Source organism: Astyanax mexicanus, chromosome 19, assembly GCF_023375975.1.
Source record: "Astyanax mexicanus isolate ESR-SI-001 chromosome 19, AstMex3_surface, whole genome shotgun sequence".
NCBI classification, from domain to species: domain Eukaryota; kingdom Metazoa; phylum Chordata; class Actinopteri; order Characiformes; family Acestrorhamphidae; genus Astyanax; species Astyanax mexicanus.
In genome coordinates, this window is record NC_064426.1 from 40,001,442 (window position 1) to 40,029,428 (window position 27,987).

General features: G+C 35.1%; 1 protein-coding gene and 1 long non-coding RNA gene across 3 annotated transcripts in view; both read right to left on the reverse strand.

Moving 5' to 3' along the window:
- Window positions 1-459: 459 nt before the first annotated feature.
- srl (sarcalumenin) lies at window positions 460-27,651 on the reverse strand. 2 transcript variants are annotated; one of them, XM_022665067.2, is made up of 7 exons: window positions 27,377-27,651; window positions 16,941-17,036; window positions 15,731-15,826; window positions 11,175-11,210; window positions 7,821-7,937; window positions 6,424-6,657; window positions 460-4,634 (listed from the first exon to the last, which is right to left on the reverse strand). In XM_022665067.2, exons 1-7 carry the CDS (start codon window positions 27,549-27,551, stop codon window positions 3,820-3,822), a joined length of 1,569 nt encoding a protein of 522 aa, XP_022520788.1. In that variant the 5' UTR covers window positions 27,552-27,651; the 3' UTR covers window positions 460-3,819. The 2 variants fall into 2 exon arrangements, with proteins under 2 accessions (XP_022520788.1, XP_015456502.2); XM_015601016.3 differs by lacking the exon at window positions 11,175-11,210.
- The window catches only part of LOC125784346 (uncharacterized), a 57,886-nt gene continuing 30,358 nt past the window's right edge, over window positions 460-27,987 (reverse strand). Inside the window, exon 2 of the long non-coding RNA XR_007427131.1 lies at window positions 460-2,161. This is a non-coding gene — a long non-coding RNA (uncharacterized LOC125784346). The remainder of the gene's footprint in view (window positions 2,162-27,987) is intronic.

Genomic DNA, 27,987 nt, shown 5'->3' on the forward strand with positions numbered 1-27,987 from the left:
AATGACTGAATTTAATTTTAGTGTAAAATTTTAGAGTTTTAGAGTAAAAATTCACAGTACTCTGCAAAGTATTTAGGCAAAGTAAGTGTGCAAGACTACAAACTTCATGTAGTAATGTTGGGACACTATTTGTGATAGGGGGAGTCTTAACGAGTGGGTTGAGTAATTGGCCATGTAAATTAGGGGCAAAAAAAAGGGAAAATAATTAGAAATAAAATACAATAAAAATTTGATCACTCAAGAAAAAATAATTCTGTTCCAAAGTCTTAGTTTCCAGCCACTTTTGGACTTTTTTTTTTTTTTTTTACCTCGTTGTGCTGTACCTGTATAGTGAATTTGGAAGGATACATCAGTTGCGCCCTTCAAGTCCCTCTGCATAACTTCGGCCACATTTCTCTCCTTTGTATGGAGGATCCCCTTGCTTTAGTTGTGGTTATTTTGACAAATAAACAGGCCACATTATGATCACAAAAAACGTTTATTGCTGTCAAATCACTTGGAGATTCATATTACACTTTTTATTTACTTCCCAGTAAATTACATAGACTTTTGGATCTTATAATACAAGGGCAAATATGTTTCTAACTTACATTAAATGTTTGACAATCAAGATGTTTTTCCCCCAGTAAGGCAAGCACAGGAAACAAAAAGGCCTAATAAAATGAATTTTAAAACAAGAATATGAAACAGGACAGAACTGTAAACACATACATTTTATCAAGAAAGAGTTAAAAAGTGAATAAATAGAAACGAGACATCGTGACACACTTTTTATGACCTAAACCTAGACTCGTATAATCTAACATGCAGCATGATGGGGGTTTTACCAAGTAAAATATCACAGGAGAAAGAAATCTAATCTAGTTTTTTTATGTATAAAAGTGAAAAATAAAACAACACCTTTGGGGAAAATGTCATCTCACAAATCCATTGTTCACTTCTTTTTTTTTTTTTAGACACTTTGTGTAAAAAACTAAACAGCTTTGTTCTTTAACATGTTTCAGCTTTTTTTCATGTGTATGTCGCATGTTCATGCTTAATTTATGACATTCCATAAAAGCAGTGCCCAAAAAAATATAACGTAAGAATTGTATTTATCCTTTCATGAAATCTACAGAATCTCCCATTCAGTCCCCAAAACCCTTAAAAATAAACCCAAAGAGCCTCTGAGATGGACCCGTAGTTGTGGTAAGAAGTTTATATATTGTTCTAAATAGGGGGTCCATGTTTAACCCCCTGCTGATCCCGTCAGTGACCCCTGCAGACATACATATATGTTTTTTGGGCATGATAATTGGGATCATGTAGATAAATGGGTACCACTTTAAAATAAGACTACCTTTATAAAGGGTTTATAAATGGTTTACACTTAGTTTATTACTAGTTACTAATTAGGTTGTAAATTAGGTTGTAAATTAATAATCAGTTATAACACATATGTAGATAGAGCAACAATATAGATAGATGGCTGTGGGTTCACTATTTGGCAAACAACAGGTCATTTTCTATGTATGTGTTATAACTGATTATTAATGTTTTTAAGGCATTTACAACCTAATTAGTAACCATTAATAAACTAATTGTAAACCATTTATAAACCCTTTATAAAGGTAGTCTTATATTAAAGTGGTACAGATAAATGTCATGGTAATGTTGTTTTTTTGTTTAAAATAAACATCAAAATAAGGTAAAAGCACAAGAATTTGGTTGGCAAATTTTAAATTAGCGGTTTTCTGAAATCATATTGTATATTTGGATATGCAACCACCTAGTTTAAATGTATTAATTCACTGGTGCTAAATATTACATGTAACACAATCTAAAAGTCAGGCCACAATTACCCAACTGAGGTACATTTGGTGGAATAAAGGCGAGGCATTCATCTCCAAGAACACTGTGCCAACTATTAAGCATGGTGGAGGTAGCATTATTCTTTGGGGCTGATGATGATGGTGCACATAGTGCCTAGACTAACAAAGTAGGAGGACTACCTATAGGATTTTACAGCATGAGTTTAAACCATCAGCTTGGAAGGTTGGGCAGAGTTGGGTCCATGACATAACATAACATGACAGTGACCTAAAAAGCTTGGACAAGTTGGACACATTAGGCTAAAAAATGTACAAATTTTAAGTTTCTTTGATTTTTCCAAATTGAAAACCTCTGGAATATAATCAAGAGGAAGATGGATGATCACAAACCATCAAACCAAACTGAACTGCTTGAATTTTTTGCACCAGGAGTAAAGCAGCATAAAGTTATCCAAAAGCAGTGTGTAAGACTGGTGGAGGAGAGCATGATGCCAAAATGCATGAAAATGTAATTAAAAACCAGGTTTATACCAAAAAAAAAAATGATTTCTGGACTTTTAAAACTTTATGAATATTAACTTTTTTTTTTTAAATCATCCAACTTTCTGACCACACTTGAGCTCTTGTGGCTGAATACAATCAAATCCTCACAGCAATGTTCTAAAACCAACAAGCTGAAGAAGTCTTTTCTGGTCTGTAGAGACCTGTTACTCCAACAAAAGCAGGATAAACTATTTTTAATATACTTAATTTCTGAAGAAACAGAGAATGATCTCCTGTCTCGATAATATAACTTCTGACCACAACTATGCGTCTAGAATAGAATTAACTGATCAAGCATAACATTATGAAGTAAAAATAAAAAGGAGTGAAAAATAAAAGGATAAAAGCAGGATATTATTGATAAAAGAATGCAGAGAAACAGATTTAGGTTCAGTGGACCTGATAAAAAGGATAATCCATAATGTTACAGTACTGTGCAAAGGGTTTAGGCACCTAAGCAAATTACACTAATTAATTTATCTCAGCAATATGAGTGTTTTTGCCTGAAAAAAGCACCACATATGATTTGAACAGATGCAAATAAACATAAATACAGTAAAACGCCGAGCTGAAGAACAAAGTGTAGAGATTCCAGATTTCTCCTGGATGCTCCTCAGCCAGCACGTGTATATTATGTTCAGTTCTGTCAGCAGCTCACCTGATTTACCACTTTTACCAGTAATTTACCAAACCAGTTGTTGATATGATAAGAACTAGAAATAACACAGATAAGAAGCCTTTTACTACAAATTCCCACAGGTGCCTAAAACATTTGCACAATATGTATAGGCTTGATCGGTGCAAATATACATCTATAAATATATATTTAACTACAGGGGATGGACAATGAAACTGAAACACCTGGTTTTAGAGCACAATAATTGATTGTGGTGACGGACAGTTCTGGTGGAAACAGGAGAGTGGAGGTGCACATTGAATTCTGCCGTGATTTGATCAGCCGTGGTTTTATGTTTTTTTGGATACAATCCGGGTTAGCACACGAACATCACTTTCAGACAGCTTCCTCTTACAGCGTCCACAGTTAATCCTGTTGGATGTGGTTCATCCTTCGTGGTGGTGTGCTGACATTACCCTGGATACCGTGGCTCTTGATGCATCACAAAGACTTGCTGTCTTGGTCACAGATGCTCCAGCAAGACGTGCACCAACAATTTGTCCTCTTTTGAACTCTGGTATGTCTGGTATATATCCCATAATGTTGTGTGCATTGCAATATTTTGAGTAAAACTGTGCTCTTACCCTGCTAATTGAACCAATCTTTACACTCTGCTGTTACTGGTGCAATAATGTGCAATTAATGAAGATTGAACACCAGGCTGCTCCAATTTAGCCATGAAACCTCCCACACTAAAATGACTGGTGTTTCAGTTTCATTGACCAACCCCTGTATATACTGTATATGAACATACCATACCATACCCTCCCTTCCCTCCTCTCTCCTTCCTCAGTTTCCTCGTCGGTAGCGGTTTTTAGGCTTCTCCCCGCAGCCAGTGGCCTCGCAGGAGGACAGGGTTGGGTTCTTACCAGAGTTGATGCTGCTGAGAAGACCAGGCAGGTCAGCAGTAATGGCCCTCTCGATCTTGTCCAGAAGACAGCCCCCAATATACGAGCACTGGGCCGACAGCTGTTTAAAACTGGACACTGGGTTGATGCCAAAGAAGTCACGATAAGCGTCGCGGTTGGGAAGGTCAAATTTGCTGACGTTGGTCTTCGCCAGGATTGACTTGAAGATGTAGAACTTGTCGGGGTCGTCCACGATTTCTTTGAACACCAGCTCGGGGTCACTGAAGAAGCTCATCTTCTCCTTGAAGGTCTGAACGTAGCGGTCTACGAGGAGCCCGTGGATTCGCACTCGGATGCCGTGCTGGCGGATGAAGGCGATCTTGTTTTCCAGGCGGTTTTCGATGACTTGGTTCAGGTCCTCCAGGAGGGAGATCTCCTCGCGCTTGAAGAGCTCGCGGCTGGTGTCGGCGGCGTAATCGTAGGGCCAGAACGAGCTGACGTAGACCCGCGGGGGTTCCGTCACGTTGATGAGAGGCGCCAAGCTCCAGAACAAAGCGCCGTAAACCCGCATGAGATCCTGAGTGGCCAGGCTGTCGGCCTTGTTGAGGATGATACGGATCTGGGATTCCCGACCTTTCAGCTGCCGGAAGAGCATCTCCAGTTCCAGACCAACATCAAGCTTAGTCGGGTCAAATACTACAAAGATTAAATCTGCACGGTCTATGAACCACTGACACACATCGTTGAATGGATAACCTGCGAAAGAAAAAGATAGAAGTCAGAATAGAAGTTTATTAGTAAGAGAAGAACAGAGAACAGCAGTGAATCATACATTTGATCATAAACCGAATGAATTAAAAAAGCAGTGGTGGACTCAGGTGGGGGGCAACTGCCCCCCTCTTGATCATATGGTTGTAAAAACTGTTCTAAATCTGAAGTACCCTTTGGAGTGGTAAAAAAAAACAAACAAGCACCATATTTGCTGCCCTTCATGTGTTAAAAAAAAAAGAAAATAAATACAGGAGGGTGCAGGGCTATATAGGCTGTAACATGATTAACTGATAAAATATGATGTGGTGCCCCATAGGAGCCTCACAATGGGATGAATTGTGCTTGATGGACAAGAAATAGTAAATTGTTCTCATTTGCACAAAATATAAAAATATCTGTCTGCATTTTGTATATTTGAATTAAATGTACTTTTGAATGACCCTGAAATATTTAATGTTGTAAATAATCAATTTAAATAGTAACTATGCTTTTGAACTTGGTGTTTAAAATTACTGTTTAAAAATACATATAAAAACTTCAAATCTATTTGATTCTAAACTAAAAAATACAAATTTAGGTCAAAGGTGAAACATCTAGTAGAAAAAAAATGTTGCATCTTAAATGAATGCATCTTATTTATTAAATTGATAAATGTAAGGATCTAAAATAATACTTTTAACCCTTTCAGACCCTGCGTCCATTACAATGGATATCATGTATTTTCTTATTTTTTCAAATGTTTTGTTGCACATAACACTAATTGAGAGCTGTTTTCAATAAGAGTAGAATATAAACAAGCCAAAAAAAAACTTTATAAGCCAATGAAACAATATCTAAGCTCGCCCACTGCACTGGAAAAAAAAACGTAGAATACTTTTTTTATATTTTTACCATGTTTATTTTAGTGTTTAGGGATGGCTTGTAAACAAAAATGTCAATATCAAATCTAAAATAAAAATGTTAAGTACAGGCCTCTAATCCAATTGACATAAAAACAGTTACTTATTTTAGTTAATTGGATTCAGTGTTAATATAGATTTTATATCATAATATTAGAGTCTTCCTTTTTGTACATTGCAGACAGAAAACAGCATTGCTATTACTATTAATATCTTTTTCAACACTGGCACATAATTCAGGTCTGAAAGGGTTAATTTGTAAGTCTGAAAATTTACAAATATATATATTATTAAACAAGTATATTTACAGATCAGATTTTTTTTAATCTGAAAATCAACATATCTGAATTTTATAAATCTGAAAATGTATGGATGTGAATTTATATTTGTAGTCTAAAAAATGTAATATTTCTAATGTAAAAATACAATGTATTTGTAATTCAAATATTTCTAATGTAAAATCTAATCTAATTTTTTATATATGAAAATTTACAGATCTAAATTTTATAAATTTTTTTCTGATTTTTTTGAATCTACTAATGTACAAATCTGAATGTATATTTGTTTATTTTAAATGCACAGATCTGATTTTATTTTACTTATATTTCAACAGCAAATTTCTTCACCTCACAAGTTTAGAACATAAAAGGTATTGTCAAAATTTAAATGTATTAATTATGTAATTAAATGTTTCATTAAAAATAAAATAAACCATTTAAAAGTGTATTAAAAGTAAAGTATATTTAAATCTAACATACAAATGCAGATTTAAATACTTTGCTTTAATTGTCATAAAATCTAATTAGCATATGTCTATGATTTCAGTCTGAGAGCAGCACTGCTGAGAAGCTGCTGATCACAGTGGGAGATGTTACCTCTCTCCTGCTGCTTGCGGTTCTCTATAATTCCAGGCGTGTCCACGAAGGTAACGCGCTCCAGCAGCTTGTGAGGCATCTCTATACCGATCAGCTTCTCCAGAAAGTTCTGACCAAACTTCTCCAGAGGAGAGAAAGAGCGAGAGCTGTCTGCAGCCATTACTATCCCCTCCACCGAGCGGATCTTCTCCCCGTGCATGATCACTGTGAACTCAGAGGTGGTGGGCTCGGCTCCTGTAGATCATCATCAGACATCATCAGGTAACAGAGACTGAACGTTTAATATGATAAACCAAATCGGAAACATCATCAGATAACAGAGAGAGATAAATAGGTCTAGAGATATGATACATATTATGATACGGCACCAGTAAAATAAAAAAATAATAATAAAATCATTGTTTTTTCATTATGTAAATTTTTTCTCATTGTAGATTAATACTAAAGTCCTCCAAACTACCTAGTTTTGCACATCTCTGCTGGATTTTCTCAGTCAGCTTTATGAGGTAGAGTCACCTGGAATTCAGGCTTTCAGTTAACAGCTGTGCTGAACTCATCAAGAGTTAATTACTTGAATTTCTTGTCTCTTAATGTAAAGGTTTGAGAGCATCAGTTAAAGTAAAGTAGTGAAGAGGTAATGTGTTCTAATCCATACTGTGGCAAGAACTACTCAACTAAGTAAAGAAAAGTAAATAAAAACACTGAATGAGAAGGTGTGTCCCAACTTTCGACTGGTACTGTGTGTGCTGTAACTACTTAATAATGGAGTTTACAACAAAATATAAAAATATATATATATTCAATCTATTTAATCTGAATTTTGTATTTTTAAATTAAATGTACTTTCGAATGACCTTGATTAAGTGTGTGCTACTTACAAAAGACAGGAACAAGAAGCATATTTGTACTCTAATGTCAATAGATCACATATATTTAACACCAATTCTTAGTACCGTACATTTCTAATATACTTGGTGTATAATAAATAGTGATACAGTTGTAATACTTATTAAATATACTATAATTGTACTGTAAGCATGTTTAAAATATAGGGTTACATACATGAAGTAGTTTAAATGTTTAAATGTTACTTGAGTATATTTAAAATAGCTCCATTTTAGTACAGTTAAGTACACTTAGCACAATTTAAGTAAGACTTTTTGTTACTATTTTTATACAATTAAATTACTATAAGTACAAAAAAGTTGTTCAATTTTAGCACTATTCTCATTAATAACACCTTTACTCCTAAACTCCTTTATAAACCCTGTACGAATAAGCCTTATTTCAGAGTGTACCAATACTTAAAAATTGATACTGTATTTCTGAAAGTTGATGAAATATCGTGATACTTTTCTAACACTATAGATAAATTAATGTAGAACTGTAGAGAGTACCTGTGTATAATTGATAAGGAGTGTCCCGAAGTCCGAGTAAATAGTTGATCATTGATGACTTGCCAACACTCCAAGGACCAAGGAACAGAACCATGGGTTTAGAGGTAATCTCGCCATCTGTAAAAAAAAAATATAAAGGTAGAATAACATACAAATTTAGTCAACATTACTAACAGCTGTTACTTTTAGATATTATTTTATTTTCCTGTGATTATAAACACCAGGAGATTAAATAATCTCAATTAAAAGTCTATAAAAATCAACACACTTCAGCATATAAACACGTCAATTTTATCATGTTTTTTCCCCAATTTTAGAACATCAGTTCCCCAAATCCCATTCTTCTGAACTACCCCTTTACTAGCAGTCTCAGGACAAGTGCATGCCTCCTCCGATACATGTAAAGTACGACTCAGCCTCTTTTACAACTGTCGCAAATCAACGCAGCATCACTGGGTAGCATCACAACACATTCGGAGGAAAGCGTCGGATCCCCAGCTCTGATGTATATTAGCTAACAGACGCATGTGCTGACTAGCATTACAATGGAGAGAGTGATTAGGGGAAAGAGCACCACCTACTGTTCCCAACCAGAGAGAAACAGCATGACCTACTATACTCTCTCTCAGATTCTGGCTGTTGATGCTAAAGCAGCATAACCTACTGTACTCTGACTCTGGCTGCTGATGCTGAATCAGCATGACCTACTGTACTCTCTCTCGGACTCCAGCTGCTGATGCTGAAGCAGCATGACCCGAGATTCAAACCGATTTATACTGTGTCAATACGTGATGTTAAATATTGATATCTTTATTGAAATAAAGGTGTTCTAAACTTCCTAACACCCACCCTCCAACTAGAATGACTAAAGTTACTTCATTACTCCACAGGGTGATGCACGCTATAATCAAATGGACTGGGTAAACCTGCGATAAAATATTTTGGTTGCAAATTAATCCATAATTCCTGGTATTTGATTATTTAGGAGTATTTTAATCTCTTCAGTAACACAGATGTAATAACACAAAGTGATATCCTCATTATCGTAAGTATTGTGATAATATCGTAATATCGTATATCAAACAGTGACAGCGCCTTAGGTATTTCTTTTTTTATTATTATTAAAAAGAGTTATTCTACTATATACAGCTCTGGAAAAAATAAGAGACTTAAAACTGATGATTTTCTTTGATTTTACTAAATTTAAAAACCTCTGGAATATAATCAAAGGGAGGATGGATGATCACAAGCCATCAAACCAAACTGAACTTCATGAATTTTTGCATCAGTAGTAAAGGCATAAAGTTATCCAAAAGCAGTGTGTAAGACTGGTGGAGGAGAACATGATACCAAGATGCATGAAAACTGTGATTAAAAACCAGGGTTATTCCACCAAATATTGATTTCTGAACTCTTAAAACTTTATTAATCTTTGCATTATTTGAGGTCTGAAAGCTCTGCATCTTTTCTTTTTTTGTTATTTCACCCATTTTTGCAAATAAATGCTCTAAATGACTAATATATATATATATATATATTATATATAAAATAAAAATATAAAAAATATAAAAAATATAGCGAAATCAGAGAAACTGATTCATGAACTGAAGTGATCTCTTAATTTTTTCTAGAGCTTTATATGTATATTTTATTCCACAAGAAGACACACCAGATGGAAAGCCACCAACACTACGCTGGTGAAGGCATCATTTACAGTAGGCAGGACAGGCAGTGACAAAACACAAAGCTTTAAGGAACATACAGCCCATCATGCACTGCAGGAGAGCATCAGCAGCACGGCCAGAAACATACTCAACACAATAACATCAGGATGTAATATAGCACATATATAACACACTGTCCTTCTGTACAAACCCAAAACCCAAAAACCTGTGAAAGTAGGTGCTTATGTATCATATAAATATGTTTACCGCTATTAATTGCATCCTGTTTGCACAGCTGGAAGCGTCTGCATTCAGTTAAGGGTTAATTATGCTTTTAAAATAAGTGTTTATTATTTAAACTATTTTTTGCCAGAAATATCATTTGATAGGTAGCTAATAACAATTAAGTCACTGCTAAAATGAATAGTGAAGTGATCCAGACTATGAAGGAACACATAAAGAATCATGTAGTAACTTAAAAGTGTTTAACAAACCAAAACCTCTTTTGTTCTTTCTTTTCTAAGGTGGTCCTAATGAGTGCCAGTTTCACCATCATAGCGTTTTTGATGGTCTTTGCGGTGAATGCACTTGAGGATACTTTCTAAGTTCTTGAAATTGTCTTTCACACCGAATGACCTTCATTTCTTAAAGTATTTCTTATTTACTTTTCTTTATTAGTTGAGTAGTTTCTCATAATCTGGATTAGAACATTACTCAAATATTCACTATTCACTGTATACCTGTAACTCTACCTCTTCACTACTTTACTTTAACTGATGCTCTCAAACACTTTATTAAGAGACAAGAAATTCAAATAATTAACTCTTGATAAGTTCAGCACAGCTGTTAACTGAAAGCCTGAATTCCAGGTGACTCTACCTCATTAAACTGACTGAAAATCCAGCAGAGATGTGCAAAACTGCTCTATCTAAGAAAGAGATGCTACTTTTAAAGAATGTAAAATAGAAAATGTGCATTCTGGTTGGTTCAAACATAATTCCATATGGTTTTCTTCATAGTTTGGATGGGTTAAGCAATAATACACTTGAGGTTCGTGCTATAATATGTTATATTGGCACTGCTGTGCTGTGCAGGCCGATTACAGAGTAGATATTTCACAGTATAGCACAAATCCTGAGTATATTATTGCTTGTGATTATACCACAGTTCTATTATCACTGTTTATTGAAATGTTTTGAGTTAAGGAGGAGGAGAAAATATGATCTGTTTGGTTATAAACACTCCACAAGTTAAAATAGTTCCATTGCTGCTCTGTTTGTAGCTGCGCTGTTTGGCTTGTAAGCGCTGCATTGTTGCTAGGTTAGCTGTTGCTAGGTTACCTTCAGTTATAGTGCATTACCGGCTGATAACAGCACTCATAGAACGCCTCTCAGCCAATCACATTGCAGGGTCGGAATTAACTGTTGTTTAAAATAATGAAAAACACTAAATTTAAGGTGTGTCTAAATCTTTTACTGATACTATATGCTATAGGTAATAAACATATGAATATTACAATGCTGCTAGGCGCACTTTGGATGACCCTGGAGGAAAATTGAGGAAAGGATGAACCACAGCATGGTTGAATGGTTGTAACTTTGACTGAATTGTTGATGGTAACTGACGGTCTGTAGCAGGGGGTCAGGCGCTCAGGCAGGGGCCATGCAGCGGGCAGAGGCATCATACCCACCTGTGGCCGAATCCCCCAGGGTGCGTCCGGGATAGGCTGTTTAGTGAAGGTGGGGAGCGAGCAAAGGGGCAATGAGAGCAAGATAAAGATTCAGGTGCAGTTAAAATGGAAATGAACAAGAGAATGAGGAAAAAGTGAGAGAGGAGAAAGAAAGAAAGACTAAAAGAAAGAAAGAACAATTCTCTCTGTTGTGCAGGAGGGTGGAGAATATTTGATGGAAGGTGTAAAGGGTGTGTTCATGATTTACACCAATCAAGCATAACATTATGACCACATCCTTGTTTTTATATATATATATGTATATATATATATATATATATATATATATATATATATATATATATATATATATATACATATATAGGAGCACTAGATCAGACCAAAGGTGTGAATTGTATTGATATTCATTACTTTGTAGGTAGAAGTATAGATACTCGGCTTTAAATAAAATAAAATAAAATACTTCTATAGAACTGAAGAAATATCAACAAGCTTTTTACTCTTTAAGTAAAAGTGTAAAAGTACTGGTTTCAAAACTACTTAAAGTATAAAAGTAAAAGTAATGTAAGGGAAAATAAGTAAATTAAGGTAAATATATAAAAAAAAGTTTGCCCCTATTATTGCGTACCATTTGAAATGGTACACCCCTACTATTGGACATTTATTTACATTTTATACAACATCCAAGTAAATTTTGGAATTTGGGTTGTAAAATAACAAAAATAACGAAAAAAAAGTCACTTTTAAGAAGAAATAACCCTTAGAACCCTAGACTTATTATTAATCCTAATGCGAAAAAAAACAACAACTGTGAAATATTTGGTAATCATTTAGTTTAGAATACACTGTGAAGTCCTACAGGGTTCAGTTTTGGGGCCTAATTGTGAAAAAAAGCAGCGTCATTATTAGGAAAGGATCTGTAGGTATCTGTAGGTAAAAGTATACATACTAGAGTTTAAAATGATTTGAAGTGAATTGAAGAATCAACTCAAGCTTTTTACTCTTTAAGTAAAAGTGTAAAAGTACTGCTTTCAAATCTACTTAAAGTATAAAACTAAAAGTAATGTAAGGGTAAAAATAAAGCAAATCATTAAGAACAAAAGCTTAGGCCACGCCCACAGAGTCCTATATTGCACTAGTTCACTCTATCTGGATGGAGAGATTTATCTGGATAGGGGTTTTTTTGAACAATGAGAAGCCGGAATGAAAACGAGCTGAAATGAATTAGGAGTGTAAGGAGTAGAAAGTTCAGATAATTGAGTGAAATTGTAAGAAGTAGAAGTAAAAAGTCGTCTGAAAAATAATAATCATTCCAGTAAAGTAAAAGAAACAGATACAGAACTACAGAAAAAATGGATAAAGGGTGTAGAAACATGGAGGTGGTCATAATGTTATGCTTGGATATTGCTTAGTGTTCAGGTCATGACAGTGACATCAGAAAATGTGTTTAGTGATGAACAGGTCAAACTAGCCCTCTGTTGGTGTGATGAGTGATAGAAGAGGGGGAGGAGCCTAAGTGGAGGCGGGTGCAGAGTTGAACAGAGGAGAGGGGGGTATTTACAGGGTTTAATGACCAAAAGAAGGAGTTTGGGTTATGATCCTTACCCCAAAATGATATGCATAAAAGATATATACAGTCTTGTATAAAGGTTTGGGCATATCTGGTCAAAACGAAAATAAGCACCCATTCGATATAGAGATCAACCTTCTGCAACCTCTCTGTGGCGATCTGTGCAAGTGCAGTATCCGTAACAAGCTGAAACATTATTTTTTTTTGCATTATTGAGTCAAACCTTGTGTACTATAAAATTATGTTGTATCTGATTATATCTCTTTTTGAACTGCTGCTGCTTGGTTCTGATACATCAGCTCACAGACGCAGCTTGCAGATCCACATCACCCTAGCAATGATGAGGGGAGGGAGCGCCAACTACTGTACCCACCCAAAGACAGAGAGGACAACTGTGCTTTCTCAGGACTCTGGCAGCTGATGGCAACCTGCAACCTCCAGCATTGTTCCTGATTTTATAAGTGATTTTAAATATGTTTCTGAAATGTTAATCCAAAGTATTTTGGTCTTTCCCCAGAATAAAGATGGAAGACAAATGACTTGCCTATAACTATACGTGACTATAGCTTATGGCTGTAGCCACATGATTTGCCAGATGGCAATTACTATTACTGCTAATAGCCAGGATGTTGAGTGTGTACTATTTTGGGTGCAAACAGACACTCTGTATATTTATATATTTACTTATTTCCAATCAAAACTGTCTTTTGACCAGGTTTCCTGAAATAGTTGATCTTCCAGTGAATATTTCAGCTAGAATTTGATTGTATTCAGCATTAAGAACATTAGTAATGTCAGGTGTTTAAACCCCACTAGCCAACGTTTATTTATTGGGTTAACAGTATTGGGCAGGGAAAGACCCAGGTTCCTCATTTGCTTTAGTATCTTTTTTCTTATCCGACTATAACCATTTCCAGCACTCTTTAAAAATATTAGATTAGAAATACTACACATCCCATCACAACAACCAGCATCTTCAGTTCTCTATTCTCATGGTTACTGGATCAGTCCGTACTGTGGTGAGTTTGAGGGTTAGCGGTCATGCTAAACCACCAGGGCCAAGCTTTATCTCAGTGCTGGAGAGAAAGGCTGACCTTTGTTAAACTTTTTTAAGGATTAGTGGGAGAAGAAATACCTTCAGAGTCACCTTATGTGAACGATTTATATCCATTACATTGACTATTAGTCTATAATTTGTTATATGTGTGCATGTTTACACTAGTTTTACATTAAAGAAAGAAAATTAATCTTTTGTAATATTGTAGTCTACAGAATGTAGTCTACGTAACTGGAATAACTGAGAATCACAGTTAATATTCCTTAATTTGCATTTTTTATTTTCTAATTTAATAAAAAGGAACGCTATATGCATATATTGCCTGCTATCTACATGTTTACAGCATGTCCGAAAATCGGTCATTCTACACTATAAAAAAACAACACTATGAAATCTACTTAATGTATTTGCATTCAGTTTAATTAAGTAGAGAATACCCCATATTACCCCATACATATTAAAGTAAAATTTACCTACATTTTTCAGTACATTAAACAAAAACTACATAATTGCTAATGGTTCATAATGAGTATGTCCCCGCCCACACCTAACTCACCATCAGTGTGTACTCTTGCACACCATGCCTACCTTCCATTTAGTATATATTAGTTATTATTTAAAAGTGTCTGCAATATAACTGCCCCAATACAATTTACGATTACAGTTCTGGAATAAATTAAGCGACCACTTAAAAAATGATGAATTTCTTTGATTTTACCAAATTGAAAACCTCTGGAATATAATCAAGAGGAAGATGGATGATCACAAGCCATCAAACCACCAAACTGAACTGCTTGATTTTTTGCACCAGGAGTAAAGCAGCATAAAGTTATCCAAAAGCAGTGTGTAAGACTGGTGGAGGAGAACATGATGCCAAGATGCATGAAAAAACTGTTTTTAAAACCATTCCACCAAATATTGATTTCTGAACTCTTAAAACTTTATGAATATGAACTTGTTTTCTTTGCATTATTTGAGATCTGAAAGCTCCGCTTTTTCTTTGTTATTTCAGCCATTTCTCATTTTCTGTAAATAAATGCTCTAAATTACAATATTTTTATTTGGAATTTGGGAGAAATGTTGTCTGTAGTTTATAGAATAAAACAACAATGTTCATTTTACTCAAACATAAACCTATAAATAGCAAAACCAGAGAAACTGATTCAGAAACTGAAGTGATCTCAATTTTTTTATTCAGAGCTGTATATCTGTATATGTATGTATATGTAAATGTACTGAATACAGGCAGTCAAACACTATTTATAAAATATGTAAAATACCATTTTATATATATATATAATATAACTGAGTACTTGAGGAAAAGTAGTCCTAATGGGTAAGACTACACACTGATGGTAAGTAAGGGTCAAATAAAAAGAAATAGAAATAAATGTAAAATAAAGTGAACTTTATGTTAGAGTATTTCAGCTGCATCAAGTCACACTTTGCTGTAAAGGACATGGTAACTTGCTCTTATGACCTACAACACTAAAGGTGAGTAAGGGTTGAGGCACACAACCGTTATGGTAATAAATTACACTAAATGGCAATTGAAAAGATTATTATTATTTTTTGTTTGTTTAAAGTACTAAGAAATGTTAGGTAAAGTTTAGGGAATATTTCAAAATATTGGGTGAGCTCTACCCAAACAAAGTAAGTGCACTTTTAGTTCTTTTTAGTACATAATAAGGTGCACAATGTTTTACTCCAAATTCCATCTTTCATAGTCAATTATTTTAAATTATTTTACTTAATTGAAATTTAATAATTTTGTTTTTTAACCCCATTAAACTTTTTTTCATTTTTTTTATTTCACTTTTTAATTTGAAAGGCACTGAAAACATCATTAGTAAAATTTCATTAAAAAGCATTGAAACATAACTCCCAAAAATCCCAGTGAGCAATAGTGAAGCCACATCATCATCATACCTGAGATCTCGTGTTGTCTGAGCTCATTATATTTATACGCCTGCTCCATGGGCCGGATGGAGTTGTGGTAGATCTTCCTCAGTCTCTGTAGAGCAGCTGAAAAACAGATTCCATTATCATTACTTTTACTGTTTTTACCATCACTTTAATGGATATATTAGTACACCTGATCATGGGAATGTCTTAAAATCTTTTATTAGGGTGTTTTTTGTATTTTGCCAGATTTTATACCATATTTGGTCTACAGTTAAGGACCTTTAACAGCTCAATAGGACAATGCTCGTCCACATACTGCTGTTGTTTAAAGACACTACAGATACTAGATCTATCCCTGTTTAAAAAAAATGTGTGGGATGCTTTTGGACGCTCTGTGACAATATTGGCGCTGTATGGGATGGATTATCACAGGATCTTATTCATTAGGAACCTCTAAAACTCTCTATGTGTTACAGAAGTATATATTTTTTTTAATATTGTTGGATATTATCAACATTCTAGACTCTTTTAAGGGCCCAATTTTAGCAATCTATAAGCGAGCTGTTAATAGTGCACCGTGCAGCTTGATTTATTGGGGGTCAGTGTGTCTTTGCTATCGTAACGACGGGCAAAGTACATCTTGTATGTTTCAAAACGCGCAAAATGCATGTACTAACTCTTAACTCTTAATAAATCTTAACTGTGTTTTGGGACTAATATGAAATAAACTAATCAGCCTGTCACTTGCTCATCATTCCCTTTGACTTTGGCGGATTGCAATTTTAACAGCACAGCTACCTGGATGTGGTATCGTTCTGTTTATTGTTAATGTAATACTTTGCATAGATACATACAACAGGCCTGCGCTATGGGTTTGTGCACTGTGTAGACAAATCACTGCTAAGATAGCAATGAACGTCTGACTGTTGGCGTCTGTCTAGGTTGTATTCAGTATTCAGTGGAGCACCTGTGTTTTCTGTTGCCAAGATAGCAATACTCCAGAAATTTACCTGAGCACACCTTATTTCCAGGCTGCCATGCCCATCAGAGTAGATATAATCAGAAGTGCTGTTGCTATTTAAATGATGCAGATGGAAAGCGTGAAAATAGACTGTTGGCAAGGTGTAAGATAGCAATGAGCATCACAACACGCCACACGCATGGTGTTAGATTGGGCCCTAAGTGTTCATATTAATTAGCTTTAAAATTCAACCTGAGGGCTTCTTTATCTTACCTGCATAGTCTCCTGAGGTATCTAATGCTGCCAGTCTTAGCGTCTCCTCAATGTGAGATCTGTCTCTTAGAATAGAGTCCAGCAGCTCCTCCTCCTCTGTAAAGAAAAAAACACACATATGCATCCAATTAATTATAAAAATCAACATATTTCCACCAAGATTTAATCAAACTCTCTCTTTTCACATTTAACACAACCACTTAAAAATAATAAGTTTCTTCGATTTGACCAAATTGAAAACCTCTGGAATATAATCAAGAGGAAGATGGATGATCAAACCAAGCTGAACTGCTTGAATTTTTGCACCAAGAGTGTAGAGCATAAAGTTATCCACAGCAGTGTGTAAGACTGGTGGAGGAGAACATGATGCATGAAAACTGTGATTAAAAAACAGGGTTATTCCACTTAAAACAAATAAATGCTCTAAATGTCAATCTTTTTATGTGGAATTTGGGAGAAATGTTGTCTGTATTTTATAGAATAAAACAACAATGTTCATTGTACTTAAACACAAACCTATAAATAGCAAAATCAGAGAAACTGGTTCAGAAACTGAAGTGCTCTCATTTTTTTACAGAGCTGTGTAGACAGTAATGATCTGGTGTAAACTATAAACTGTTTATGTGAATAGCATCATTTTTATACAACCAAAATCAGAAAAAGTATAGAAAATCCAAAAAAACATACCAGTCCTGCCTAAAATTTTAATAAACATTTTCTAGCACTCTATTTTGGTAATGTATAGCACATGTATACTGATTAATAATGTGGCTACAAGAACACTTTAGTGCACTATAGCACAATAATGCTTAGTATACTTTAGCATACCATAAAGAGTCTGGGGAGGGGTTGTTGGACCCCAGAATTGGCCAGGGGACCCTTATATCCCACCTTAGCTGCTCTGAACTGCTCTGATCATGCAGTTGTGGGGAAGGCAGGGCTGATCACTGATGCTCATCCCTTCTTTCAGCCTCTCTGACCTCACTGCCCCTCAGGACCCTCAGACTGAAGCTATGATAATAGTCCAAAATGAGCTCCCTGATCTTCCCCTGTCTTGAACAGCTGAACTACCCACTGTGTCCTGCCCTACATTCCAAACCCTTCAGCCCCACAAACAGACATTCAGATACAGGAAAAAGCAAGTTATTATTCATTTTGAATAATCTGGATCATTTCAGCATCATAATGATACTAATACAAATTTTTATTGCAAACAAAGGATGAGGACGTTGGCTTGTTGTGATACATTTTTAGTGTGAGACCAGACCAACCCAACACAACTCAACCCAAATCAACCAAAATTAAACAAAACCTTACCAAACGCAGAGCAAACCAGACAAGACCACAACAAAACAGAAACAAACCAACCCAACTTAACTCAACCCCAATTCAACCCAACCCAAAAACAAACAAAACCAAACCAATCCAACTTACATAACCTAACCTTTCCCAACCTAAATTAACCTAACCCAACCCAACTTAACCAAACCCAAATCAACTCAACTTAACCCAACCCAGTCCAACCCAACGTAAATTAACTCAATTCAACTCATCTCATCCTTCATCCAACCAAAATCAAACAAAACCAAACCCATCCAACGTAGCCCAACCTTACATAATCTACCCTACCCCAACCTAACTTAACCTAACCCAACCCAACCAAAACTCACCCCAATTTAACCCCAATCCAATCCAACTTAACTCCCTAATACAAACAAAATCATACAAAAACAAACAAAATCAAACCAGACCAATTTAGCCTAACCTTACATGACCCAACCTAACTTTACAAACTCAACCCAACCCAACCAAACCTCATCCCAACCCAACGCAACTCAACTAAACTCGGTTTAACCCCAATCCAATCCAACCCAACCCAATTTAACTCAACTCAACTCCCCTAATCCAACCAAAATCAAACAAAATCAAACCAGTCCAACTTAGCCTAACCTTCCATAACGTAACCTAACCCAACCCAACCTAACTTAACCAAACTTAATTCAACTCAACTCAAACTAAATTAATCCCAGAGAAAACCAGACAAAACCAAACTCAACTAAACAGAACAAACCAATTCAACCTAACCTAACCTAACCCTACTCAACTTGACCCAACTCGACTCAACTCAACTCAACTCAACTCGGCATATTGTTGTAAAGCTGCTTCAGATAAATTTGAAAATAGGAAAACAATTATTAAACTTTTATATTTAATAATTTAAATTATTAAATGATTAAACTCCTGTTGTGAGAGCCGAATGCGACAGTGGCAGAAAACTCCCGCTCACACTGAAGTTTTATTAAGAATAGTTTCTAAAATGAGCTGAGGAATTCTGGGAAAACCGAGCGACCCCTGTAACTGAATACTCAATCTTTCTTAATTTAGCTCTTCTCACACAAATCCCTCGACCCACCGTGAAGGTTGAGTACACTGGCTGTTAGCTAGTGTCAAACTTACATCTGTAATCATGTTAAACCTGTAATTCAATTAGTGTCTTTAGAGTTTAGTAAGCAGAATACGATCTGAGGAGGTTTATAGCTTTACCATCTGATAATTTGATCAATTGCACTGTAAAAAATACAGTATATACAGTAAGATCGTTGCATTTCCTTCAGTAGGAGCTCTGGAAAAGTGGTATGTGGGAAAGGTCCAGTACAACAAAATTAGCCATGCTTAATTGGTAGTGAAGGGTGGCGAGGATCTTATTTCCTGTCACTAAGCAGTGTGTGTGTGTGTGTGTGTGTGTGTGTGTGTGTGTGTAGCCTACCATTGCCTGTGTGGAAGAATTAGCTGCTTACACACTTTGCACACTTTGTGAGTGTGAACTATATTTAAAAACATAAAGGCAGAGCAGTAGCTTTGTTAGATATCCTATATTTGGAATTGGTTTCCATATTAAAACATTTTAAGAACTATACAGTATGTGGAAAATTGAATTGCTCTGATTTTGTGCTAGTGTGTGTTTGACCATTAATCCGGGGACTACAGTTGGTCTTTTAGTAATACCTTTAAGATGAATGGCTGCGACAGCCGTGTTTTTCCTAAGCTAACTAGGTTGCTAGGCAACTAGCTCATGAGATGCCCATTAAATGCCCATGGACACACCTTAAATTCAGGGTTTTGTCATTATTTTAAAACATTCTGCACTGTAGCTTAATACTAAACTCATCCAAACTATAAAGAAAAGCATGTGGAATTATTTAGTAGCCAAAAACGTGTTAAACAAACCAGAATATGTTTTATACTTTAGATTCTTCAAAGTAGCACCTCTTAGATTGAGACAGCTTTACACACCTTTCATTTCCTCAGTCAGCTTTATGAGGTAGAGTCACCTGGAATTCAGGCTTTCAGTTAACAGCTGTGCTGAACTCATCAAGAGTTAATTACTTGAATTTCTTGTCTCTTAATGTAAAGGTTTGAGAGCATCAGTTAAAGTAAAGTAGTGAAGAGGTAGAGTTACAGGTATACAGTGAATAGTGAATATTTATAGAGTAATGCTCTAATCCAGATTATGAGAAGCAAGAACTAATCAACTAAGTAAAGAAATGAAAGAGTGCAGTCACCGCAAAGACAAATTAAAAATGTTATGATGAAACTGGCACTCATCAGGATCGCCCTAGGAAATGAAGAGCATGAGTTCCCTCTGTTGCACAGGATAAGTTATCCAGAGTTACCAGCCTCAGAAACAGCAAGTTAACAAACAGCTCCCCAGATAAGAGCACCCAAATGCTTCTTCACAGAGTATTTTGGTTTGTTTAACACTGATTTCAAGTTACTACATGATTCCTTGTGTGTTCCTTCATAATCTGATAGATCACTTCACTGTTCATTTACTAAGTACAGTTCAGGCCAAAAGTTTGGACACACCTTCTCTTTTTCAATGCGTTTTCTTTATTTTCATGACTATTTACATTGTAGATTCTCACTGAAGCATCAAAACTATGAATGAACACATGTGGAGTTTTATGTACTTAACAAAAATGAGCTGAACCTCCACAGTCACCGGACCTGAACCCAATCCAGATTTGAGGTTTGGGGTGAGCTGGAGCACAGAGTGAAGAAGGCAAAGGAGCAACAAGTGCTAATAAACACCTCTGGGAACTCCTTCCTTCCTTCAAGACTGTTTGAAAACTTTTCATTTCAGGTGGCCACCTCTTGAAGCTCATTGAGAGAATGATGCCAAGAGTGTGCAAAGCAGTAATCAGAGCAAAGGGTGGCTATTTTGAAGAAACTAGAATATTATTTTTAACTTTTTTTGTTAAGTACATAAAACTCCACATGTGTTCATTCATAGTTTTGATGCCTTTAGTTTTTAAAGACTCCTGCAGATCTGAATATAACAGCATAACTAAAGCGAGAGAGCCAGAAGGTAACATAGACACAGAGGCACCCTAAAACACTGGCATCTACCCACTCCACCATCCACAAAGGGACTGGTAGGCAAAAGAAGTCCACCACTGCTGATGAAAATTCTCTTAGGAGGTGGTGGGTATTTTTGCCAGGATCAGAGTTTTATTAAGAATAGTTTCTAAAAGGAGCTGAGGAATTCTGGGAAAACCGAGCGACCCCTGTAACTGAATACTCAATCTTTCTTAATTTAGCTCTTCTCACACAAATCCCTCGACCCACCGTGAAGGTTGTGTACACTGGCTGTTAGCTAGTGGCTGTAATTATGTTAAATCTGTAATTAAATTTGTGTCTTTAGAGTTTAGTAAGTGGTGGGTTGGTAATGGTGTGTTGTATGTTCATTTTTTCAATGGTTTGAGTGATTTCTGTAAAGCTGCTTTGTGACATCAGCTGTAAAAAGTGCTATTTATAAATAAATTTGTAAATAATGACATCCTAAATATCCTATGTAATGATTTAACCCTTTCAGACCTGAATTATGTGCTTAAAAAATAATATTACTACTATTACTACTACAACTACTACTACAACTACAACTACTACAACTACTACAACTACAACTACAACTACTACAACTACTACAACTACAACTACAACTACTACAACTACTACTACAACTACTACAACTACAACTACTACTACTACAACTACTACAACTACAACTACTACAACTACTACTACAACTACAACTACAACTACTACAACTACGACAACTACTACTACAACTACAACTACTACAACTACTACAACTACAACTACAACTACAACTACTACAACTATGACAACTACTACTACAACTACAACTACTACAACTACTACAACTACTACTACAACTACAACTACTACAACTACTACTACAACTACAACTACTACAACTACTACAACTACAACTACAACTACTACAACTACTACAACTACTACAACTACAACTACAACTACTACAACTACAACTACTACAACTACTACTACAACTACAACTACTACAACTACTACTACAACTACTACAACTACAACTACTACTACTACAACTACTACAACTACAACTACTACAACTACTACTACAACTACAACTACAACTACAACTACAACTACTACAACTACAACTACAACTACAACTACTACAACTACTACAACTACTACTACAACTACTACAACTACTACTACAACTACAACTACTACAACTACAACTACAACTACTACAACTACTACTACAACTACTACAACTACAACTACTACAACTACTACTACAACTACAACTACTACAACTACTACTACAACTACTACAACTACTACTACAACTACTAAAACTACAACTACAACTACTACAACTACTACTACAACTACAACAACTACAACTACTACAACTACAACTACTACAACTACTACTACAACTACTACAACTACTACTACAACTACTACAACTACAACTACTACAACTACTACAACTACAACTACGACTACTACAACTACTACTACAACTACTACAACTACTACTACAACTACAACAACTACTACAACTACTACTACAACTACAACTACTACTACTACTAATAATAATAACAATAATAATGATAATAATGCTGTTGTTTGTCTGCAGTGCACACAAAGGAAGATTGTAATATTATTATATAAAATCTATATTAACCTTTAGAAAAGGTGAGATAAAAAAAACTACAACTAGTAACAATATTTGTTAACTGTCCACACTCTCTAACTATAAACTTCACTTTACCATGAAATATAATTATTATAATCCTTCAGAGATGTAATTTTCCCATAATATTTAAGTTACAATACACATTTTAGTTGTGTCCCTGGGTTTTCACTTAGTCCTGTTACCGTAACACATTACCCTGAACATCTGAAACATCTGGAACATTTTACTACAGGAAGTGACATCAGCTGGTTCTTCTGAAGACCACGGGAAGACCACAATTTAGTTTCTTTATTAGTTTTTCTGTATATTTGATCTTTTGTAACGATGACCGAGAAGTTCAATCTTAACACTCACTCCTGTTACCTAAATTAATTCTTACATCTTATTTGTTTATTTTGTTAAATACAGATTTTAGGGAAAATCACTAGAATGTGCTCAGCGTCCTCAAGTTGTTAGCATAGCCACTATTTAGCTATTTTTCATGTTTTTGCTAATTCTATGCTAAAAACACATTCCTGTTAATTTTAGTCCTGTTTCTCATCACATAAAGAGTAACAGGAATTAGTGCCGGTAACAGTAGTGAGTTCCAGTAACAGGAGTGAGTTCCAGTAACAGGAGTGAGTTCCAGTAACAGGACTGAGTTCAAGTAACATAACTAAATTCCAGTAACAGACCTGAGTGTTTGGTGATTTAATTTGAATAGTAGTTAATGTAAACCCTTTTTTCCAATTCTGTTTTGTTCATAATTTATCAATTTGTTTAATTAATTGCATTATAATAAATTTGATCAATTTTAGGTTTGGGTCTTCTTGAAAAGATAAAATGGCTTTGCATATTTCAGAAAAATATAATGTGCATATATTGTGATTTTTTTTTCATCATAAATATAAATTATTTGAACATGCAGTCAACCATTTCTTTAAAATAAAGAAAATCTAAGAGATTAGTTTTAGTACTTTTTTTTAAACATTCCTTTTATAAATGTCACATGAGTTTTGGTAACAGGACTGAGAAAAATCCAGTTAACTTAAGCTGCCTGAGATTGACTAGTACATGTTTTAGATTGGTTAAAATATTAAACATTATACAGCTCTGGAAAAAAATATGGGGCCACCTCAGTTTCTGAATCAGTTTCTCTGATTTGCTATAGCTATATGCAGAGCTTTCAGATCTCAAATAATGCAAAGAAAACAAGTTATATTCATAAAGTTTTAAGAATTCAGAAATCAATATTTGGTGGAATAACCCTGGTTTTTAATCACAGTTTAATGCATCCTCCACTAGTCTTACACACTGCTTTTGGATATCTTTATGCCTTCACTCCTGGTGCAAAAATTCAAGCAGTTCCTCTTGATTATATTCCATAGGTTTTCAATTTGGTAAAATCAAAGAAACTCATCATTTAAGAGATTTAAGGAAACGCTTATCATGCTAATAAGTGATGCTAGATTCCAAAGTAATCAAATAAAAAGTAGTAATAAATGTTAAGTAAACTTTAACTTAAACTTTTATCTCAGGATCTCAGCAGCATTAAGTTACACTTTGATGTAAAGGACATGTTAACTTGCTCTTATGACCTACAACACTGTGGCCAGGCATGGCACACTTTCCGTGGAATGGACCTACACAGTAAACCCATACATTGTTTAAACTCAACTTATTTAAGTATGTTTTGCATAAGATTGGATGTTTCTACATAATGCTCAACTATTTTGAGTTAGTTGAACATTTGTGGCACATATACATTCAAAATTTAAGCAAATCAGCTGCCTTAAAAAAGTTAAGTAAAGTTAAATCAACTTTCCCTTTAGTTGTAATAACTTGATGTTTTAATTTGTGCTAACTCAAGTTTTCATTCCCCACTACTTAACTTTCTAAGGCAACTGGTTTCCTCAATTTTTTTTTTGGAAGTAATTTCAACTTAAAAATTTGAGCAAACCGGCTGCCTTAAAAAAGTTAAGTAAACTCAACTCATCAGGTCTTACAGTATAACCAAAAAAAAAATTAAATCAACTTCCTCTTGAGTTGTAATTACTTGATGTTTTAAGTTATGCTAACTCAAGTTTTCATTCCCCATTAATTAACTTCTTTAAGGCAACCGGTTTCCTTTTAAAGATTTTTTTTTATAAACAAATTCAACTCAAAGATTTGAGTAAACCAGCTGCCTTAAAAAAGTTAAGTAAACTCAACTTATCCGGTCTTACAGTATAACAAAAATAAAAAAAGTTACCGGTAAATCAACTTCCCCTTTAGTTGTAATAACTTGAAGTTTTAATTTATGCTAACTCAAGTTTTTATTACTCATTACTTCACTTTTTTAAGCCAACTGGTTTCCTCAATTTTTGTTTTGTAAGTAATTTCAACTCAAAAATTTGAGCAAACGGCCTTAAAAAAGTTAAGTAAACTCAACTTACAGTATAAGTATAAGTTTAAATTGAAGTAAATTTAACTTTTCCGAACTAACAGTGTACAGTATATTAAAGTATATTTATTAGCTTGTAGAAAATCTTGTTGAACTAATTAGATATACATATTTATATATATTTAAATGTATTTATCTACAGCACATCAACATCACTGATGATCAACTATAGGGTTCGATCATGTCGAGCTAAATAAATTGAATGTTAATTGACGAGGCTGACCATAAGGGCCGTCCCCACTGCTGAAATAATACATACCCATGTATGGGCAGCTGCCTGGGATAAATTGTGATTGTGACAGTGCCGGGTGACAGCTGTGTAGTGTGTCAAATGGTTGGAGGGGGGGGTTTGGGCTTGGAGACAGGGAGGAAAGGGGGAGGAAGGGAGGAGGAGAATAGAGGTGAGGTGGGTGAGGGGACAGTGCGGGTGGGATGAATGGAGATCTATAGTGAACAGTGTCCAGTTACAGGAGGCTTTCCAATCTTAGACACTTGATGGAAATCTGGGATATGTAGGCCTGTGTGAGCTCCATGAGGAACCCAAGGACAGAACAAGGGTAGCGCCTGGTCCCGCTGCTGCCAGAACCCAACAATAAGCACTGTTTAAGCCAGTTTTACTGTATGAACTTTACGCTTAAGCTTAAAGCAATTAAAGAAACGTGAAGAAACATCTCAGGAGCGAGACGTGAACGATTGGTGTAGAGTTGAGAGAGTCAATCACACTCTAAGCATCTAGAAAAACGACACGTTTGCATCAATTTGCATTAACTTATATGTATATAACTTAAATATAAGCTAAGATTATCGATTATCGACTTAATGAAGGCCTAAATTCTCTGCGACACTTCTCCAGTCCTGCTCTAAAGCTCTAGCTCTTTCCATCAGCTGGTGCCATGCTTCACGCCAGCTGACACAATGGCAGCAAATTGAGCTTCACCCGTATCAAAATACCCTCTCCTAGAGTCTCCCTGAACATGATAATCACGCCCTTCTCATTTTAAGCAGCATTAATGCGGCAGCATTAGAACTGATCAAACAAAGAAATGAATTGAGAAAAAAAAAAAAACGATGCATATATCGATTTTAAAAAAAATTAAATAGATTTTTTTTTCCATTGCACATTTCTGCCTGAAGACAATTACAGAGGGGTATATATATTTAGAGGCTGTGCTCTTAAAATAACATTGGTGGCACTGTCCGGGGCTCCACCGTGGCACTGCACAGAGATTTTAGAATTTAAAGACTTTCTTATCAGTCGATTTGATTTATTATTAATCAAACATTAAAAGATTTTGAAACTCTCTTTGAAACTTAAACTTGAATTCTCATCATACATTGTTAACTACATTAAGAAGAATGTGAAGTGATATAAAGTTACATTATTATTTATACTATTATTATAATTTATAGTTTTATCATTTGATCACTCTAAAATGAAATTATTTAGATTCTATCCTAACGTGGATTATTTATCTAAATACTTATCTTAATTCAAACACATAAACACATATATATCTCCCAACATACTGATGTTGTATGATTTTGTGAATGAAGGCTCTACTCCTCAAACTCAATCAGTAATCAGTAATCAATCAATTAGCACAATCAGTGTGCACACAATCAGTTGTGCACGGGCATGGGCATGTTCTGGTAATGCATTGTAAAAAAAAAATAAAAATAATAATCAGATAATCAGATCTATAAACAGCTGAGTTCAGTTTTAGAGTTTTAGCCTCTGATGAGATGCATTATGCATTTTTTTTTTAGCTCAATGCTAAAAGATGCTAAAAATAATAATAATACATATATGTATATAATAGGACTATTAAAGACAGTAATTAATTTGACACTTTGTACAAATCTTAAATAACTTAAATATATAAATAAATTAAAATTAAATAAACCAACAAAAGCAACAAGCAGAAGTGATAAATTAAAAAAAGCCGTTACCTGGTGTTGCCAGAGACAGCAAGGAGACGAGGCAGCAGATCGAGACTAAGCCCTTCATGTTGGCTGGCAGGAGGACTCTGAACGCCTGGCTAACTATATATACCACCCGCAGAAGGTCAAGGGGCATGTGGCAAAGGGGCCGGGCATCCAGATTGGCCTGTTGAGTGGCGAGCATGTGTGGAGATTGCGCACAGGGGGGTTGGTGTTTAAAGGCGTCATGGCGGGACCAGCTGAAGACTCCCAGCAGCTGAACGTTTCTTTTAGCCGTTTCTACGTTTGACCTTTTTTTAGGATCCTTTTGCTCTGAAATGACGAAGCTGTGACAAAATCCAAAGAAGTAAAGGATACAGCTCTGGAAAAAAAAATCATTCTGAATCAGTTTCTCTGATTTTGATCAGAAAATTACAATGTTTTATCATTAATATCAATTATTTGAACATGCAGTCAACCATTACTTTAAAATAAAGACTTTCTTGAGAGAAAATCTAAGGGATTAGTTTTAGGACTTGCTTTTAAACATGTTTTTCTTTATACATGTTACATTAGTTTTGGTAACAGGACTGAGAAAAATGTAATTAACAACTTCAGTTTCTGAATCAGTTTCTCTAATT

Bases quoted from the DNA above. Each gene is read 5' to 3' on its own strand.
- srl (XM_022665067.2), bottom strand. From the start codon at position 27,551: ATGCTCGCCACTCAACAGGCCAATCTGGATGCCCGGCCCCTTTGCCAC. The intron at 11,211-15,730 runs GTATGATGATGA...TTCACTAAACAG, and splicing joins CAGACAACACGAGATCTCAG to CCTATCCCGGACGCACCCTG. The intron at 7,938-11,174 runs GTGGGTATGATG...TTTTTTTTACAG, and splicing joins CCTGGGGGATTCGGCCACAG to ATGGCGAGATTACCTCTAAA.